This window comes from Neomonachus schauinslandi, chromosome 3 (assembly GCF_002201575.2).
Source record: "Neomonachus schauinslandi chromosome 3, ASM220157v2, whole genome shotgun sequence".
In the NCBI taxonomy this organism is placed as follows: Eukaryota; Metazoa; Chordata; class Mammalia; order Carnivora; family Phocidae; genus Neomonachus; species Neomonachus schauinslandi.
The window spans coordinates 84,170,486-84,191,249 of record NC_058405.1 but is presented as its reverse complement, the minus strand read 5'-3'; the positions used below and the strand labels follow the sequence as shown (position 1 = coordinate 84,191,249).

Sequence of the window (20,764 nt, the reverse complement as noted above, 5' to 3'; positions counted from 1 at the left end):
GGTACCTGGGTGGCTCAGTCAGTTAAGCGTCTGCCTTCGGCTCAGGTCATGATCCCAGGGTCCTGGGATCGAGTCCTCCACATTGGGCTCCTGTTCAGTGGGGAGCCTGTTTCTCCTTCTGCCCATCCGCCCTGCCCATGATCTCTCTCAAATAAATAAATAAAATCTTTAAAAAATAAATAAAAGGGGTGCCTAGGTGGCTCAGTCGTTAAGTGTCTGCCTTTGGCTCAGGTCATGATCCCAGGGTCCTGGGATCGAGCCCCGCATCGGGCTCCCTGCTCGACAGGAAGCCTGCTTCTCCATCTCCCACTCCCTCTGCTTGTGTTCCCTCTCTCGCTGTGTCTCTCTCTGTCAAATAAATAAATAAAATCTTTTAAAAAAAATTTAAAAATAAATAAATAATTAAAATAAAATAAAATGGGGGCGCCTGGGTGGCTCAGTCATTAAGCATCTGCCTTCGGCTCAGGTCATGATCCCAGCGTCCTGGGATGGAGCCCCGCACCAGGCTCCCTGCTCCGTGGGAAGCCTGCTTCTCTCTCTCCCACTCCCCCTGCTTGTGTTCCCTCGCTCGCTGTGTCTCTCTGTGTCAAATAAATAAAATCTTAAATAAAATAAATAAATAAAATCAAAGGTTCAATAGTTATGTAAAACTACTTTTATTAGAACCAAAACTAAAGCTTATAGATTTTTCTTTTTTTTTTTTAAAGATTTATTTTAGAGAGAGAGCGCACTAGCAAGAGAGCAGGAGTGGACAGGAGAGGGAGAAGCAGGCTCCCTGCTGAGCAGGAAGCCCGATATGGGGCTCAATCCCAGGACCTTGGGATCATGACCTGAGCCTACGGCAAATGCTTAACCAACTGAGCCACCCAGGTGCCCCGAAAGCTTATAGATTTCTAACCACAAAAGTAAAACTCTCTATAACTTTCTAACCAAAAAGTCAAAGTCATATTCATATTTACAACCATGGACAACAATCCACATTCTTGGTTGGGTAAATCGAAAGCTTGACCAATTGCTAATTGCATTAAATACAGCAAATATATATATTCATGACTATGGGTTAGACAAAGCCTTCTTTAGATATGACACCAAAGGGTGCCTGGCTGGCTCCAGTCAGCGGAGCATGCAACTCTTGATCTCCAGGTTGTGAGTTCAAGCCCCACGTTCGGTGTAGATTACTTAAAAATAAAATCTTAAAAAAAAAAAAAAAGATATGACACCAAAAGCACAACCAACAGAAGAAAAAATAGATAAAGTGGACATCATCAAAATTACTTTTGTGAGTGGGCTCCATGGCTTAGCTGGTTAAAGCTCCTGTCTTGTAAAATTACTTTTGTGCTTCAATAACACCATCAAGAAAGTGAAAAGACGGGAGGCCTGGGTGGCTCAGTTGTTAAGCATCTGCCTTCGGCTCAGGTCATGATCCCAGGGTCCTGGGATTGAGCCCCGCATCGGGCTCTCTGCTCTGAGGAGAGCCTGCTTCTTCCTCTCCCACTCCCCCTGCTTGTGTTCCCTCTCTCGCTCTGTCTCTGTCAAATGAATAAATAAAATCTTAAAAAAAAAAAAAAATCTGCCTACCCCTGGTCTAGATGTTGTTTCTCGAAGTGGGTAGGAATGCAAAGATTTAAAAAAAAAAAAAAGAAAGAAAGAAAGTTAAAAGACAATCCACGGAATGAGAGAAAATTTCTGCAAATCATAAATCTGATAAGGGACTTGTAGCATTTAGAATATACAGAGAACTCTTACAACTCAATAATAAAAAGACAACCCGGGGCGTCTGGGTGGCTCAGTTGGTTAAGCGACTGCCTTCGGCTCAGGTCATGATCTCAGGGTCCTGGGATGGAGCCCCGCATTGGGCTCCCTGCTCCGCGGGAAGCCTGCTTCTCCCTCTCCCACTCCCCCTGCTTGTGTTCCCTCTCTCACTGTCTCTGTCAAATAAATAAAATCTTTAAAAAAATAAAAATATAAAGGTTTTATTTATTTGAGAGAGAGAGAGAGAGAGCGCTCGCTTGCACCAGCACAAGCAGAGAAGAGCAGAGGGAAAGGGAGAAGCAGACACCCCGCAGAGTAGGGAGCCCAATGCGGGGCTCAATCCCAGGACCCCAGGAACATGACCTGAGCTGAAGGCAGACGTTTAACCAACTGAGCCACCCAGACGCCCCTCAGCTCAGGTTATTATATCAGGGTCCTAGGATTGATCCCCACATTGGGCTCCCTGCTCAGCAGGGAGTCTGCCACTTCTCCCTCTGCCCCTCCCCCTGCTCATGTGCTCGCACTCTCTCTCTCAGTAAGTAAAATCTTTAAAAAGAAAAACACAGAATGAGGTATCACCTCACACCTATTTGAATGACTACTATGAAAGAAACAGGAAATAAGTGTTGGTGAGAATGTGGAGAAATTGGAACCCTTTTATACTATTAGTAGGATTGTAAAATGGTATTATCACTATGGAAAACAGGATGGAGGCTCCTCAAAAAATTAAAAACAGACTACCATATGATCCAGCAATCCCACTTCTGAGTATATATCCAAAAGAACTGAAAACAGGATCTTGAACAGATTGGACACCCATGCTCACAGCAGCACTATTCACAATAGCCATGGATGCCCCATGGATGAATGGATACACATAATGTGGTATATACATACAATGGATTACTGTTCAGCTGTCAAAGGAAGGAAATCCTGTCACATGCTACAACATGGATGAACCTTGCGTACATTATGGTAAGTGCAATAAGCCTGCCACTAAAAGAAATAATGCATGATTTCAATCATATGAGGTATGTTTATATGTATATATGTTTATGTTTATAGAAACAAAGTAGAACAGTGACTGCGAGGAGCTGGAGAGGGGCAGAAATGGGGAGTTGTTCCATGAGTACAGAGTTTCAGTTTTGCAAGATAAAAAAATTCTCAATCTGTGGCACAAGTGAATGTACTTAACACTACTGAACTGTACACTTAAAAAATGGTTAAGATGAGGGGCGCCTGGGTGGCTCAGTTGCTTAAGCGACTGCCTTCGGCTCAGGTCATGATCCTGGAGTCCCGGGATCGAGCCCCACGTCGGGCTCCCTGCTCGGCGGGGAGTCTGCTTCTCCCTCTGACCCTCCTCCCTCTCATGCTCTCTATCTCATTCTCTCTCTCAAATAAATAAATAAAATCTTAAAAAAAAAAATGGTTAAGATGATAAATTTTTTTTTAAAGATTTTATTTATTTATTTGACAGAGACACAGTGAAAGAGGGAACACAAGCAGGGGGAGTGGGAGAGGGAGAAGCAGGCTTCCCACAGAGCAGGGAGCCCGATGCAGGGCTCTATCCCAGGACCCTGGGATCATGACCTGAGCCAAAGGCAGACGCTTAATGACTGAGCCACCCAGGCGCCCAAAGATGATAAATTTTTTTACGATTAAAAAAAAGGTCACAAGTTTTTACAAAGGAAAAATAAGAATACACACATGCATACAATGGGTGAGTGAGAATGGGGGTGGAAGGCCTACAGACTGAATATTCTTTCAATAGTCTTTTTTTTTTTTTAAAGATTTTATTTATTTATTTGAGAGAGAGAATGAGAGAGAGAGAGAGAACATGAGAGGGGGGAGGGTCAGAGGGAGAAGCAGACTCCCTGCCGAGCAGGGAGCCCGATGTGGGACTCCATCCCGGGACTCCAGGATCATGACCTGAGCCGAAGGCAGTCGCTTAACCGACTGAGCCACCCAGGTGCCCTCAATACAGTCTTATATTTTAAACCATGTAAATATCTGATATATAAAAAATTAAATCAAGCCTGGGTGGCTTAGTCAGTTAAGCATCTGCCTTCGCCTCAGGTCATGATCCCGGAGTCCTGGGATCAAGCCCCAAGTCCCCACCTCAGGATTCCTGCTCAGCGGGGAGTCTGCGTCTCCCTCTCCCTCTGCCCCTCCCCTTGCTCCTTCTCTCACTCTCTCTCTCAAATAAATAAAATCTTTCAAAACATATATATAAATTAAAAATTAAATCAAGAAGAATAAAGACACCCCAATAATGAATGCAAAGTCAAACTAATCAAACTGGGGGCGCCTGGTGGCTTAGTGATTTAAGCATCTGACTTCAGCTGAGGTCATGATCTCAGGATCCTGGGATTGAGCCCTACATAGGACTCTGCACTCAGCGGAGAGTGTGCTTGTCCCTCTCCCTCTGCCCCACCCCCCCACCCCCGCTCATGTGCTCTCCCTCTCAAAAAAATAAAATATTAAAAAAAAAAACTAGGGGCGCCTGAGTGGCTCAGTCGGTTAAGTGTCTGCCTTTAGCTGGGGTCATGATCCCGGGGTCCTGGGATAGAGCCCCACATCAGACTCCATGCTCAGCGGAGAGCCTGCTTCTCCCTCTCCTGCTCCCCCTGCTTCTTCTCTGTCAAATGAATAAATAAAATCTCTAAAAAAAAGAAAAACTAATCAAACCGACCAAGTAGGAAAAAAAAGTGTTATATGGCGCCTGGGTGCCTCAGCTGGTTAAGCATCTGCCTTCGGCTCAGGTCAAGATCCCAGAATCCCGCATTGGGCTCCCTGCTCAGAAGGGAGTCTGCTCCTCCCTTTTCCTCTACCCCTCCCCCTGCTCCTGCGCGCTCTCTCTCACTCACTCTCTCAAATAAATAAATAATCTTTTTAAAAAAGTGTTATTTCAAGTAACTCTGAACACAGTTCTCTAACTGTTCATCTTCAGTGGGATACATTCTAAGGAAAATAAGGATTGAAATCACCCATACTCAGTAGGATTGTTAGTAATACTGGCACTGTAAATTTGACTCTTTTTTTGTTGGAAATCCCAATAATAATGTTAATTGTGATTTGAATTTAAAATACCAAGATGGAAAAAAATACCAATATGGGGGGGGGGGGGGGGCACCTGGGTGGCTCAGTCAGTTAAGCCTCTAGGTGTTGATTTTGGCTCAGGTCATGATCTCAGGGTAACGAGATCAAGGCCCACATTTTACTCCACACCCAGCTTAAGATTCTCTCAGCGTGCCTGGGTGGCTCAGTCAGTTGGTTAAGTGTCTGCCTTCGGCTCAGGTTGTGATCTCAGAGTCCTGGGATCCAGCCCCACTTTGGGCTCTCTGCTCAGCAGAAAGCTCTCTGCTCCCTCTCCCTCTGTGCACACGCAAGCGCTCTCTCTAATAAATAAAAAATCTTAAAAAAAAGAAAAAGATTCCCTCTCTCTCCCTCTGCCCCTTGCTCCCGTGCACGCACGCACGTGTGCGCTCTCTCCCCTCCCTCTCGCTCTTTCTTAAATAAAGAAAAATAAAAATAAAATACCAATATAGGGGCATCGGACTGGCTCAGTCAATGGTGCATACGATTCTTAATTTCTGGGTTGTAAGCTCAAGCCCCACATTAGGTGTAGAAATTACTTAAAACTAAAATCTTAAAAAAATAAAAATAAAAAAAGGGGTGCCTGTGTGGTGCAGTTGGTTAAGAGTCCAACTCTTGGTTTCAGCTCAGATTGTGATCTCATCAGAGTCATGGGATCAAGCCCCATATTGGCTCCATGCAAAGCATGGAGTCTGCTTAAGTTTCTCTCTCTCCCTCTCCTCCTCCCCACCTCGCACAGGCTCTTTCTCTCTCAATAAATCAATCATTCAATAAATCTTTTTAAAAAATAAGTTAAATTAAATTAAAATAAAATACCAATATAGGGGCGCCTGGGTGGCTCAGTTGGTTAAGCGACTGCCTTCGGCTCGGGTCATGATCCTGGAGTCCCTGGATCAGTCCCGCATCGGGCTCCCTGCTCAGCGGGGAGTCTGCTTCTCCCTCTGACCCTCCCCACTCTCATGTGCTCTCTCTCATTCTCTCTCTCTCAAATAAATAAATAAAATCTTAAAAAATATATATATATATAAACTGATGATTTTTGAAAACACATTTCCTAGCTTTGTCCATTAATGACTCTAATTGACTAACATACTAAAAAAATTAAAATCTGTTGAGTATGTAATAATATCCCCCAAAATAAGAGAAAACAAAATAAATGCCTTTACTCTTAAAAAATGTCAGTTATAGGGACGCCTGGGTGGCTTAGTCAGTTAAGCATCTGGCTCAGGTCATGATCCCATGGTCCTGGGATTGAGCCCCGCCTCAGGCTTCCTGCTCAGCAGGGAGCCTGCTTCACCCTCTCCCCCTGGCTTGTGCTCTCTCTCGCTCTCTCTCTCTCTCCAAATAAATAAAATCGTCTTAAAAAAATAATAAAAATAAAAATTAAAAAATTAAAAGTGAATGCCAGAGACTTAATGCTAATTGCGTTAGGCATAATAATGGTACTGTGTTTTTAATATTGCCTTAGGTAGAGTCTGGTTTGAAATAAATATGTGTAGTGTGAAAGAATGACATTATTTTAAAGAGATGCATCCTGAGGTATTTAGGGGACAAACAGCATGATATATGCAATTTAATTTCAATTGATTGTTGAACAGGGAGGTAGAGGGCTAAAGCAAATGGTTAAATGTTAGTAACAGGTAAATCTAAATGGAAGGTAACAGGAGTTCATTTTTTTTTTTTTTAAGATTTTATTTATTTTTTGACAGAGAGAGACACAGTGAGAGAGGGAACACAAGCAGGGGGAGTGGGAGAGGGAGAAGCAGTCTTCCCGCCGAGCAGGGAGCCCGATGTGGGACTCGATCCCAGGACCCTGGGATCATGACCTGAGCCAAAGGCAGACGCTTAATGACTGAGCCACCCAGGTGCCCCAAAAGGTGTTCATTCTTTCAACTCTTCTGGATGTTTGCAATTTCTCATAACATGTAAAGATGGGGGAAAAGTTACCAGAATATTCCACATACAAAAAAGGGGAAATTGTTCCTTAAAAGTATCTTACTAAGTGCGACAGTGAATACAGCAGGTGCCTATAACAAACTCGGTCTCAGCATAGTCTTGCACTTATCATCCAAGGACCTATTCAAAATGGGTAAGGCATAGTGCCAAGTACTACAGGACACAAAGTAACAAAAGGCAGTCACACAGACCCTAGGCTAACTGGAGAGAGGAGTTATAAAGTCACTAAAGACCTCATTAATGCGATGAGATTTAACTGGATTTTGAGGAATGGATAGGACATGAATGGTCTGAGAGGAGGGAGGCAGGCAAAGAGGTCTTAAGTAAAGGCAAGGAGCAGAAATAAACCAGATCTGTGTGAAAACGGATCCCAGTAGTCATGAGGAAAGTATTTTGGTTTTAAGGATTTTTATTTATTTATTTGACAGAGAGAGAGACAGAGCACATAAACAGGGTGAGCAGGAGAGGGAGAAGCAGGCTTCCCGCCCAGCAGGTAGCCTGACGGGAGCAGGTAGCCAGACGCGGGGCTTGACCCCAGGACCTTGGGATCATGACTGGGATCATGACCCAAGCTGAAGGCAGACACTTAAACTACTGAGCCACCCAGGTGCCCTGAGGAAAGTTTTTGTAGAAAACTCACTCTATCATTTCTCAATTTTTATAATGCCTAGTCTTTATGAATACAAAAATATAAGGCAATAAAGTATCTGCCTTCAAAGAGTTCACAAAGGAGAGAAGAAGATACACAATCAAAATATATTAAGTAGACATATGCACAAAATGCTTTACTAACACAGAGAGAGGCGCCTGGGTGGCTCGGTCGGTTAAGCATCTGGCTTCAGCTCAGGTCATGATCCCAGCGTCCTGGGATCAAGGCCCACATCGGGCTTCAGCTCAGCAAGGAGCCTGTTTCTTTCCCTCTGCCTGCCGCTCTGCCTACCTGTGCTCTCTCTCTCTCTGTCAAATAAAGAAATAAAATCTTTAAAAATAAAATAAAATAAAAATCTATTAATAACACAGAGAAAGGAACAGTTTAACAGAAGAATGAGACTGTAAATCTTTAACAAAGATATTTGAGTTAAACTTTAAAAACTGGCGAAGGGGGTCAAAGGTACAAACTTCCAGTTATTAAAAAATAAGTAAGGGGCGGGCGCCTGGGTGGCTCAGTTGGTTAGGCGACTGCCTTCGGCTCAGGTCATGATCCTGGAGTCCCAGGATCGAGTCCCGCATCGGGCTCCCTGCTCGGCAGGGAGTCTGCTTCTCCCTCTGCCCCTCCCCCCTCTCATGTGCTCTCTCTCATTCTCTCTCTCTGAAATAAATAAATAAAATCTTTAAAAAAAATAAAAAAATAAGTAAGGGGCGCCTGGGTGGCTCAGTTGGTTAAGCGACTGCCTTCGGCTCAGGTCATGATCCTGGAGTCCCTGGATCGAGTCCCGCATCAGGCTCCCTGCTCAGTGGGGAGTCTGCTTCTCCCTCTGACCCTCTTCCCTCTCATGCTCTCTCTCATTCTCTCTCTCAAATAAATAAATCTTTAAAAAAAAAAATAAGTAAGTCATGGGGACGTAATATACAACATTGTGACTATAGTTAATAATACTTTATTGCATATATGAAAGTTGCTAAAAGTAGATCTTAAAAGTTATCATAAGAAAAAAAAATTGAGGGGCACCTGGGTGGCTCAGTCATTAAGCGTCTGCCTTCGGCTCAGGTCATGGTCCCGGGGTCCTGGGATCGAGCCCCGCATCAGGCTCCCTGCTCAGCGGGAAGCCCACTTCTCCCTCTCTCACTGCCCTGATTGTTCCTACTCTCGCTGTCTCTCTGTCAAATAAATAAATAAAATTTAAAAAAAAAAAATTGTGACTGTGGTGACAGATGTTAACTACACTTACTGAAGTGACCATTTTACAATATATACAAATACTAAATCATTATGTTGTATACCTCGAACTAATATCATGTTACATGTCAATTATACCTCAAAAAAAAAAAAACCCTGAAAATGACAGCCAATTAAATTCAAGTCACAGAAAAAAAAATGCCAAAATTTACTAAATGCTTACTACGTATCACTTTCTTTCACCTTTGAAATAACTATTACAATAATTAACATTTTTATATGTAAGAAAACTGACGTTCAGAGTTTAATTAACTGACCCAATATAAAAATGCTGGCTAGGGGCGCCTGGGTGGCTCAGTTAAGCGGCTGCCTTCGGCTCAGGTCATAATCCCAGGGTCCTAGGACCGAGCCCCATGTCGGGCTCCCTGCTCAGTGGGGAGCCTGCTTCTCCCTCTCCCTCTGCTGCTCCCCCTGCTTGTGCTCACATGGGCTCTTTCTCTCTGTCAAATAAAAAAAAAAAAAAAAGCTGGCTAGTGGCGAGCCTGTCATTCAAACCTAGGTCTCTCTGCTGCTGAAAGCCATGCCCTTTCCAATATTAACCAGCTCTGAGAATTTATAAGCACTCAAATTATGAATATAAGGTACAATACAAACATTATGAAGTCAGTCCTCCACCAGAAAATACTACATAAAATGTTCAAGGACCAGAAAGGAGGAGAGTAATGTGGGTAAGATTTTCCAACATACTTAAGAGCTTCTGTGCCTAGGACTAATATAAGTCTTTTGCAATGGGGACAGAAATGATATCAACCACAGAGTGTGTTCAAGGAGAAAAGTTTTTAACCTACGTCAATGTAAAAGACAAAGATCAAATATCTTTCAGCATTAAAACTATGGTCTGGCAACTTACTCATCACACAACACATTACAGCAACAGAGAAACTTTCACCATTCCACCACCAAAAAAAAAATATATATGTATATATATATCCATAACACCTCTTACAAGCAAAAGTTTCAACACAAATGAAATCTTGGAATAATTTGGACAGAAAAGTAGGAAAATCTGGAATCTTAAAACAACAAATCTGCAATGCTTAAACAAGTGTTAAGTTTGACATTTAAGTAAATATACTTTGATGATGATTTCTAATCTGCAGACTATAAATACCACTTTTATCTAAAAACAGTCATAAAGGCCCTAATTTTTTGCTAAGCACTCTCAAAAGGATTCCATATGTATGCCTGTGAGTGAAAGACTTTCACTAGTATTTCTGTCAATGTATTTGCTGTAGTTTTAAAGCTTTACTATGGGGGTGCCTGGGTGGCTCAGTCAGTTAAGCATCTGCCTTCTGCTCTCAGCTCAGCTGGGAGTCTGCTTCTCCCTCTCCCTCCCACCCACCACCTTGTGCTCTCTCTCTCAAATAAATAAAATCTTCAGAATGAAAGAAAACAAGCTTTACTATGACCTCACTTCCTTATTCAGAAATATGAAACAGTTTGAACTTGGGCAATAAATAACATGTTTTTCCCAAAGTAATGTGAAAAATATGGACTTACTACTTAGCAGAGAGAACTATATAAGCACCTTAAATGGCTAGTAAAACTGTAACTAAAGCCATAGATCAAGATACAACTGTGATGGCAAAATCTGACCTTTTAATATTTTTCACCAACCAAAGAATGCAAGTTAAGTCATCAACATCATAGATAAGGATTTGAAACTAAATCATTGTGATACAAGGCCAACTTTCTACCAATACTCTTAACACGAGAATAGAAAGATAAAATTTTTCTGTAAATCTCAATAAAATAGGCTAAATACGTAACTTCAAGCCTCTGCACAAACTCAGATCTTTACAGTATTTTATCTTCTAGGCAGGAAGACCAATTAAAAAGTGCAAAAGTATCTTATGGTGATTAAAAATGGGTGTCAAATGCAATTAAGATTAGGAAAAGAAAAATGCCACCATGGGAACAAGTAACATGCTTCCTTTTAACTAACAGTCTCTAAAAGTTTTGTTTGAATTAAATAGATCTACCACTGCTTCACGTTCACAGGCAAAAAATACTGCGTGCACTAGATCTCCAGAGTGTACTTAAAAGTCAACTCAGCGCTCCCAAGAGGTATTCCTTTAACACTGGCTTTTTTGTTCATACTCGAATGTCTTCCAAAGTTCCTGAACAGTGAACTTAATGTCATCTGTGCAGAAATTACTTCAAAATATTGACAGGCTTTCTACAAGTAACTTTTCTGATCTGATTTAAACAGATCCAATTACGGAATTCCCTATCGACCCACCTTCCTCTTTCAACGGAAGGGCCACTAACCACAAGGGTTACAACAACCTAGTATTAGTATTTATTTTCTTTTCTAAAAAATAAAGTTTTCTAAGATCCTAAAATATCTGGTTGTCAGAAAGCAACTTAAAACCGGAGATGTGGAGGGAGTTATTGAAGGGACACTGGCAGGTAGCATGATCTAAAGCAAACAAAATAGGAATGTAACTTTTCCAAAGGAGGAGGGTTTTTGCTTGTCAAACTGTGGATTTATCCCTGTTACAAACACCAATTTCAAGACACGATAATATCGAGGCGAAGCCTGCCGCTGTTTTACAGGTTTCGCATTAACTTCCCGAAACCCCTTGAACCAACCACTCAAAGCCACATTCCATTCAACTCTCGGCTCAACCCCTTCCACTCCCGCCCCAAACCTCAGTTTAATGCGTTTCCCTTCTCTAAACTTCACGTTTTATTCGTGGCCTACCCTACCTACGTCGTCTTGTCGCCACCGGTTCCCAGTCAGGAGGGAGTCCTACCATGCCCTCCTTCCCCAGTCTGCCTCAAGCCTTTAGCTCCCTCCCCTAAAGCTCGAACTAGCCTCAAAGTGCCCTCCCGACAACGATCCTCACTGCTCTCCCAACCTGTCCTCAGGCGCCCCTCCAGGCCCCCAAAGCACGCAACGGCCGAGCTTGAAAATGGCGGAAAGTGCCGCCGCCTGCTGCAGGCGAGGGGTCCCGTGCCGCCGCTGCACTCACCCTCCAGCGCTGAGCAGAGCTCCTAAGGAATGGTGAGCGAAGGGTTCGTCTTCACTGTCGGGAATGTCTCTCCCGCCCGGCCTCTTCCTTCCACCCCTCTCAATCCCTCTCCTCCAAAGGAGCAGCCGCCATCTTCCCCTACGAGCCACCGAGCGCACGCCCTAGCGTCATCACGCACCGTCGAGCGTTACTACGTCACGCGCGCCTGGGGCGCCTAGCTCCGTCGGCCTCAATCTGCGCAGGTGCTTAGGTGAGGGGCGGGACCCGACCAGATCCTCACGCGGCTTCAGTGAATGCTTGCTTTGTTCCCGCTGAGAGGAGGCGCTGCCTCCGGAGGAGGGTTGAGGCCCGTGCGATTTGCCGTACTTTCTTCATACTGTGAGCTAAACTAATGCTCTCAAAAACACCCCGTTTTTCCAAAATTTGAATAAGAAATTTGTTCGGGGGCGGTGTGGCAGTTACAGTGTGTGGCCAAGCCCACCCACAGTGAAACTGGGGGCAAGGCACTTGGCCTTACCAAGTCTATGCATGGGTGAAATTGGGGCTCCTGCCTGACCGTGTTTTGAGCATTTAAATGAAAGCATCTAGCTTAGTCAAGCACGAAGTTGGAGTTTACATTACCCGATGCAAATCGTTCCTGTAGGTTATCTCCCTTCCTCACAGTCAGACCAAGTTGTAAAAACAGCCCTATGGTACAACCACTTTGGAAAACTGTTTAAACAGTGTCTGTTAGAGCTAAGTTTATAGTCACCCTGCGACCCAGCAGTTCCACTCCAATTGGAATGAGTGTATACATCTACCTGTGGCTTGTACAAGAGTGTTCATAGCAGCTTTGATCAGAGTAATCAACCACTGGTAACACAAATATCCATCGGTAATTGTGCCCCTAAATGAATTGTATTGTGGTTCTACAGTGAACTACTGCCGAGCCAGGGGAAATAATTACTGATAAACACAACAACTTGGAAGCATATCACAGGCACTGTTAAGTCGGCTCAAAAGAGACACTGAATGATTCCTTTTTTTTTTAAATTTTTTAAAGATTTTATTTATTTGTCAGAGAGCACAAGCAGGGGGAGCGGCAGGCTGAGCAGACGATGGAGAAGCAGGCTCCCCGCTGAGCACGGAGCCTACGGACTCAATCCCAGAACCCAACCAAAGGCAGACGCTTAAGCGACTGAGCCATCCAGGCATCCCTGAATGATTCCATTTATATGAGGTTCAGAATACAACTTCCAAACAAGTTGTCTTCTAACTTTTGGGAAATAATATGGCAATATGAATCAAGAATTTTAAAATATTGGGTCTCCTGGCAGGCTCAGTTGGTAGAGCATGCAACTCTTGATCTCTGGGTCATGAGTTTGAGCCCCAGGTTGGGCAGAGAGATGACTTAAAAAATAAAGTTTCAAAATGAAAGACTATTATAGGCAAATGGGAGTGAGAATAAGGAAGTTATACTAGACAAAAAGGTAGATTGTTATGGCAAAGTCACCTTGCTTTAGAGGATGGCAGGGGTCTATCAGGCAAATTACCTAACTAGTGCTGATTAGGTGATTTACTGATTGACTGGCTTAAGATCCCATTTCTGGGAGAGCCTAAACTATAGTTATGTTAAGTTCTGTTTCAGTGATGTGGGGCTAAACATAAGTGGCTCCATTTTATGGTGGTCTTGTTTTTAACACTAGGATATGTGAGGGTATATATACCTCTAAAAGAATATGTAGAGGTGGGAGTGGGAGGAGCAGGGATGGGTGGTATGGAGGAACTCAACTCAATCAACAGACCACTATTTAAGTATTAAATAGTGCTGCCCTCCATTCCCTCTAACTTCCAGGCACAGAATAAACCAGTTCTCAAAGGGTTCCTTACAGTGTAAGAGACAGACAATTCCAGTTTCATGTATTTAAGTGTAGGATATGATGGCAGGAACTCTGAAGGAAAGTGGGATTCTCACAGGCTGAAGTGGGAGAATGGAGTCAGGAAAGTGACCGACCCTAAGGAGTCCACCCTTAAGTAGGGTTCTAAAGGTAGAAAAGAAAAGTGACAAGCAAGTGGTCCATTCCTAGATACTACAGCAACAAGTGGTAGGGAAGGCATTCAAGCATATTAAAGTGTCCTGACCCTTGAATATTCTCAAGATGTGCTACATTAGAGGATCAAAGTAATAATAACTAAAAGCTATTCATACCTCTAATCTTGCAAGTCCTGCTGGGAAAATTGCTTTTTAAATTGACTAGGAGATAGACTACAAGTATGCAAACAGTTATATTCTGTATTCTATAGAATTCTATACAAGTGACCTTCTGTCTCCAAAAAGAGTTAAGGAATCTCTATTCAAGGCACTTGGCTAGCTCTGTCGGTAGAACACACAACTCCTGATCTAGGGGTTGTGAGTTGGAGCTCCACATTAGGAATAGAGCTTACTTTAAAAAGCGGGGAGGGGCCCGGGTGGCTCAGTCGGTTAAGTGGCTGCATTCAGCTCCCGTCATGATCCCAGAGTCCTGGGATCAATTCATCCGCATCAGGCTCCCTGCTCAGCGGGGAGCCTGCTTCTCCCTCTACCCCTCTCCCTGCTCATGTTCTCTCTCTCTCTCAAATAAATAAATAATATATTTTTAAATTATTTACTTTTTATTTATTTATTTATTTGACAGAAAGAGAGAGAGCACAAGTAGGGGGAGCAGCAGGCAGAGAGAGAAGCAGGCTTCTCGTTGAGCAGGGAGCCCAATGAGGAGCTTGAGCCTAGGACCCTGGGATTATGACCTGAGTGGAAGGCAGATGCTTAACCACTTAACCGACTGAGCCATCCAGGCACCCCCCCCTTTTTTTTTTTTAAGTTTCATTCATTTATTTATTTGACAGAGAGAGTACAAGCAGGGGGAACGGCAGACAAGAGGGAGAGGGAGAAGTGACTCCCCGCTGAGCAGGGAGCCCAAGACATGGCTCTATCCCAGGACCCTGGGATCATGACCTGAGCGGAAGGCAGACACTTAACCAACTGACCCACCCAGGTGCCCCAATAAATAAAATCTTAAAAAAAAAAAAGAGGCAGAAAGCTGTTATAGACTAACTATTATGGGATTAGAAACTTAGGGGAAAAAAATCAACTGAGCAAAATTAAAGATCTAATTGGCTTTGTTACTTGACTCATAAATCCTGCAGTATCCCATCCAGCAAAAAGAAAGGAACTCCAAGGAGCTACACAAAAGAAGAGTTTTATAAAACAGAATTGGGGTGGGACAATTAACAAAAGAAAAGTAAGGATTGTTTCAGGTAAGGTCACCTTCCCTGAGGGGGGAGGGCAATCTTATTAGGTGGAATACCTCAACTTCCTTTGGAGAATGGAGAGGGCCCATGTGACAGTGTTGGGGAGGAAAAATTTTCTATACCATTTAAGATTCTTCTAAGCTAGTCTAAGAATAAATTTGACATGAGACAGATGAAGAGGAGAAAAAAGCCAAGTTAATTACATGTGCAGGGAAGCCCAATAACAAAATTCAGACCCAAAGAAATGACCAGGGCAGGCAGTTTTTATAGTTTTTAGACAAAGAGACAATAAATCTATGAGGAATTAACAGGACAAAGAAAATTCATGTTCATGAGCTTCAATTAGCAAGGAATTTTAAACAATTAATGTTGGGGTAGTAAATTAGTAAAAAGTAATAGCATTATTTATATAGCCTTCTCAGGTCTAAATGCCATATCTCTGGAAATAAGGATATATATTTACCTCCTGGTATAGAAAGGATGCCTTTCACATGGGAGATTTATTTCCTGTTTCCTGGAGACAGAGGGGCATCAGAGTTCTTTTTGCATTGGCTGTTTAAGTAACTTTTATTTAAAATAATCAGTATACCAGGGCACCTGGGTGGCTCAGCGCATTAAGCATCTGACTCTTGATCTCAGCTCAGGTCTTGATCTGATGGTAGTGAGTTCACACCCCACCTTGGACTCCACTCTGGGCATGAAGCCTACTTAAAAAATAAGTAGGGGCACCTGGATGGCCCAGTCAGTTAAGCATCCAACTCTTGATTTTGGCTCAGGTCACGATCTCAGGGTCATGATATGGAGCCCCACATCGGGCTCCATGCTCAGCTGGGAGTCTGCTTGTCCCTCTCCCTCTGCTCCTCCCCACCCCAATACATACATAAATAAAATCTAAAAATAAGTAAATAGGGGGCCTGGGTGACTCAATAGGTTAAGTGTCCAACTCTTCATTTGGGCTCAGGTCATGATCTCAGGGTTGTGAGATTGAGCCATGCACTGTGCTCTGTGCTCAGCACAGAGTCTACTTGGGATTCTCTCTCTCCTTCTCCCTCTGCCCCTTCCCCTGCTCGCTCACTCAAATAAATAAATAAATAAAATATTAAAAATAAATAAAGTAAACAGTATGCCAAAGTAGCACATTTTGGCTGGCCTCTGCCAGGTCCTCCTGAGCTATGATGGCCTGCATGGAGCCTCCCAGGTGGCATCCTGGAATCATGGTAGGAGTAATGGTGACTAGCAGCCGGCATCCTCGTTGTGTCCTCCTGGGCAAGAGGAAAGGGTCAGTTGAAGCCGTCAGTTTTCAACTTCCTGGGGGCCATTTGGTGTTCAGTGAAATGTGGGAAGAATGTGCTCAAAGGGAAACCTGGGAAGAAGCAGCTCTTCACCTGAAAAATATTCACTTTGCCTTAGTTGTGAATTCCTTTGTTGAGAAAGAAAATTACCATTATGTGACGATACTAATGAAAGGAGAGGTGAATGTGACTCATGACCCGGAACCAAAGAATGCAGAGCCTGAAAAAAATGAAAGTTGGGACTGGGTTCCCTGGGAAGAATTTTCTCCTCTGGACCAGCTTTTCTGGGCTCTGCCTTGTTTAAAGGAACAAGGCTACAATACATTTAAAGAAGATTTGGATCATCTGGTAGGATACAAAGGACATCATCTCTGGGGAACAAGAAGATAACCTGATTTATTTTAAAAAGACAAAATAAGGTCTTGTTAGAGAATAAAAAATATCTACATTTCAGAACAACTCCATTTTATCTAAAAAGTTCCATATGATTGTCAATTTATTTGATCTCTCTTAATATACCCACCATCCTTTCAGCCAGTACTTGTGAAAAACTTGTCATTATGTCATGAATTGCATTTCAGACTCAGTGTGACAAATGGTGATATTGTGGCCAAAAAAAAAAAGAAAGCACATTTTGGGTTGGCTTAACTTTGGCCCCTGCAACAGATTACCTCACTGGTACTGACCAAAAAATCCCTGACTGACCAGTTAAGACTACATTTGAAGGAAGTTGAAACTGCAATTAGGTTAGGGATTAAACCCCAGATTGGTGATGTGGTCTAGCATAAGTGACTCCATTTTGGGCCTGTGATTTTCTTTTTTTGTTTTTTTTTTAAGATTTTATTTATTTATTTGACAGAGAGATAGAGAGAGAGCACAAGTAGGCAGAGTGGCAGACAGAGGGAGAGGGAGAAGCAGGCTCCCCGCTGAGCAGGGAGCTCGATGAAGGGCTCGAACCCAGGACCCTGGGATCATGACCTGAGTTGAAGGCAGATGCTTAACTGACTGAGCCACCCAGGCGCCCCTGTGATTTTCTTTTTAACCAGAGACATACCACCCAAATGCAATGTGTGCTCTTGTTTGGAACCTAAATTGAACAAACTGACTTCAGGAAAAAAAGAAAAAGAAAAAAGAAATTTTTGATAAAATGAGGACGTTTGAACATGGATTGGGTGGATATTACATGACATTAAAAAATTGTTCAATTTTTGGGGGCGCCTGGGTGGCTCAGATGGTTAAGTGCCTTCGGGTTGTGATCTCCAGGTCCTGGGATCAAGCCCCACATCGGGCTCCCAGCTCAGCAGAGTCTGCCTCTCTGTGTGTGTCTCTCTCTCAAATGAATAAATTTAAAAATACTTAAAAAAAAGAACTGTTCAATTTTTTACATGTAACAATGATATTTGATTACATTTTTTATTAATTTTTTTTTGAGAGAGAGAGCATGTGTGAGCAGGGTGGGAGGGGCAGAGGGAGAGGGAGAAAGAGAGAGAATCTTAAGCAGGATCAACTCGGGGCTCGATCTCATGACCCTGCCATCATGACCCAAGCCAAAATCAAGAGTCGAACACTTAACTGAGCAACCAGGTCCCCCTGATTAAATTTTTAAAATATTTTCCTATTAGTTACATTCTGAAGTATTTGTAAGTTAAATAATATATAAAACGATATGATGGTATTTGCTTTAAAACATTCTAGCTAAGGATATCAGCAGAAATGGTTAGTAGGAACATCCAAAAAGACTCTCCTCCGTAAAACAACACATTGGCAAAAATTTCTCAAAATCAACCTTGCAGTTTTTCAGAATTGGGGAAATTAACTAAGGGTTTGCAACAATCGAAGGAATGATTTTTTTTTTTTAATGGCTGAATATCCTTAAGGGGGAAAGGGAGGAAAGAGGGAGACAGATGACACAACTTCGCAAGGTGACAGGTAATGAGAATTCATTATGCTATTCTATTTTTGTGTGTATTTGAAATTTTCTTTATTCCTTTTTTTAGAAAGATTTTATTTATTTATTTAGAGAGAGCACGTGAGCTGGGGTGGGGAAGAGAGGGGCAGAGGGAGAGACAGAATCCCAAGCAGACTCCATACTGAGCTCAAAGCCCAACACAGGGCTTGATCTCATGACTCTGAGATCATGACCTGTGCCAAAATCAAGAGTTGGACACTTAACCAACTGAGCCACCCAGACACCCTGAAATTGTCTTTAATAAAAGGTTTAGGGGTGCCTGGGTGGCCCAGTTGGTTAAGCATCTGCCTTTGGCTCAGGTCATGATCCCAGGGTCCTGGGATGGAGCCCCGAGTTGGGCTTCCTGCTCAGCGGGGAGTCTGCTTCTCCCTCTCCCTCGGACCCTCCCCCTTGCTCGTGCTCTGGTGCTCTTGTGCTCTCTCTCTCTCAAATAAATAGAAAAAAATATTTAAAAGAATAAAAAATAAAATAGAAGGTTGAATAATTGCCTCATTATTTGGGGGGGGATTAATACATGCAAATGGCACCAAATTAAATATATGAAGGGGAAAACAGTGAAAAGATGATCATTCTCACAACCTAACACCTCTCTAGAGGAAGCCACTCTTACCAAAGAGTGTACCTTTGCGAAGACACATGTATGAAAATATTGTACGCAAGATTTCTTCTCCTACACAAATAGGATACTATACAAACTTATCTTACTTCTCCTGTGGCAATATATCTTGACTCTTTTCCTTCTCAGTTCACATACAGATATAGCCTTCATCCTTTTAATAGCTTCTTGGTTTTCTGTTGTATGGCTGAACAATTTATTTATTTATTTGATGAGTGCTATACTAATAGCACTTAGATTACTTTATTTATTTATTTTTTAAGTTTATTTATTAAGTAATCTCTACCCCCAACATGGGGCTCAAACTCCTGACCCCGAGATCAAGAGTTGCCTGCTCTTCTAACTGAGCCAGCCAGGCACTTCTGCTAATACAAATAATGCTGCAATCACCATCACCATATGTTCTTTTTTTTTTTTTAAGTTTATTTATTAATTTAAGTAATCTCTCTACCCAACTAAAGTGTCTGAATTAAAAGACCAAAGAGGGGCACCTGGGTGGCTCAGTTGGTTAAGTGACTGCCTTCGGGTCAGGTCATGATCCTGGAGTCCCGGGATCGAGTCCCACATTGGGCTCCCTGCTCAGCAGGGAGTCTGCTTCTCCCTCTGACCCTCCCCCTCTCATGCTCTCTCTCTCTCTCATTCTCTCTCTGAAATAAATAAATAAAATCTTTAAAAAAAAAAAAAGACCAAAGAAAGTAATGCATATAGTTTATTTAAATATACAGTTCTAATGCTTTGAGAAAAATTCATGTTAGAATACCGCATACACAACTACAGATTTGGCCTACATAGCATCCCAGGGGAGAAGAACACTGGACCTCATGTCAATAGGCCTGAATCAGAGTGTTGATTCTACCACGCAGTGAACTGGTGTTGGCTTCTATTGTCTCCACTGCTGTGTTAAAGAAAAAAAAGAGACAACAGACCAAAAATGGAGTTGCTTGTGCTAAGCCCCACATCAGCAAACCAAGACTTACTATCTAAACTAATTGCAATTTCAGCCTTTCCCAGGAATGTGACCCTTTTTTTTTTTTAAGATTTTATTTATTTATTTGAGAGAGAGAATGAGAGAGAGAGAGCACATGAGAAGGGGGAGGGTCAGAGGGAGAATCAGACCCCCTGCTGAGCAAGGAGCCCGATATGGGACTCGATCCCAGGACTCCAGGATCATGACCCGAGCCAAAGGCAGTCACTTAACCAACTGAGCCACCCAGGCGCCTGGAATGTGACCCTTTAACCAGTCCATCAGAATTACCTGATCAGCACTGGTGAAGTCATCTACATAACAGATCCCTGCTCTTCCTGCAAAGGAAGATGACCTTGTCTGAAACAACCCCCTCTTTTCTAGAAACTTACTTTTTTCTATTCCCTTTTGCTCATAAAAGCCTTCCGTTTTGTTCAGCTCCTCAGAGCTCCATTCTGTTTGCTAGATGGGATGCTGCCTGATTCATCAGTCATGAATAAAGCCAATTTGGTCTTTAAATTTACTAAGTTAAATTTTGTTTTTTCAAAAATGCTTGTTATAGAATTTTAGAACTAAATTCAGGGATACCGGGTGGTTCAGTCAGTTAAGCATCTGCCTTAGGTTGGGGTCATGATCCCAGGGTCCTGGGATGAAGTCCTGCATCAGGCTCCTTGCTCAGCAGGGAGCCTGCTTCTCCCTCTGCCTGCCACCCCCCCCTGCTTGTGCTCTCTCTCTCTCTCTCTGACAAATAAAAAAAAAAAAAAAGGACTAAATTCAGCAACCTCAGTCCCCATTCCAGGGTTTGTCCTTGACTTTGGGCATATGCAAATGCCTCTATTAAAACTTCGTCCCAGGGTGCCTGGGTGGCTCAGTTGGTTAAGCAACTGCCTTCGGCTCAGGTCATGATCCTGGAGTCCTGGGATCGAGTCCCGCATCAGGCTCCCTTCGGCAGGGAGTCTGCTTCTCCCTCTGACCCT

General features: G+C 42.9%; 2 protein-coding genes across 2 annotated transcripts in view; one reads left to right on the top strand and one right to left on the bottom strand.

Annotated features, from left to right (window-relative positions):
- Positions 1 to 11,838, bottom strand: part of WDR33 (WD repeat domain 33) — a 114,695-nt gene extending 102,857 nt beyond the window's left edge. The window contains 1 exon segment of the mRNA XM_044913584.1: positions 11,680 to 11,838. The gene's annotated coding sequence lies outside the window, so the exon portion shown is untranslated.
- A 4,283-nt stretch (positions 11,839 to 16,121) lies between these two features.
- Positions 16,122 to 16,628, top strand: LOC110585730 (nucleotide triphosphate diphosphatase NUDT15-like). The gene has a single exon (XM_044913603.1). The coding sequence runs from the start codon at positions 16,122 to 16,124 to the stop codon at positions 16,626 to 16,628; it is 507 nt and encodes a 168-aa protein (XP_044769538.1).
- The last annotated feature ends 4,136 nt before the right edge of the window (positions 16,629 to 20,764 follow it).

Bases quoted from the DNA above. Each gene is read 5' to 3' on its own strand.
- LOC110585730 (XM_044913603.1), top strand. From the start codon at position 16,122: ATGGCCTGCATGGAGCCTCCCAGGTGGCATCCTGGAATCATGGTAGGA.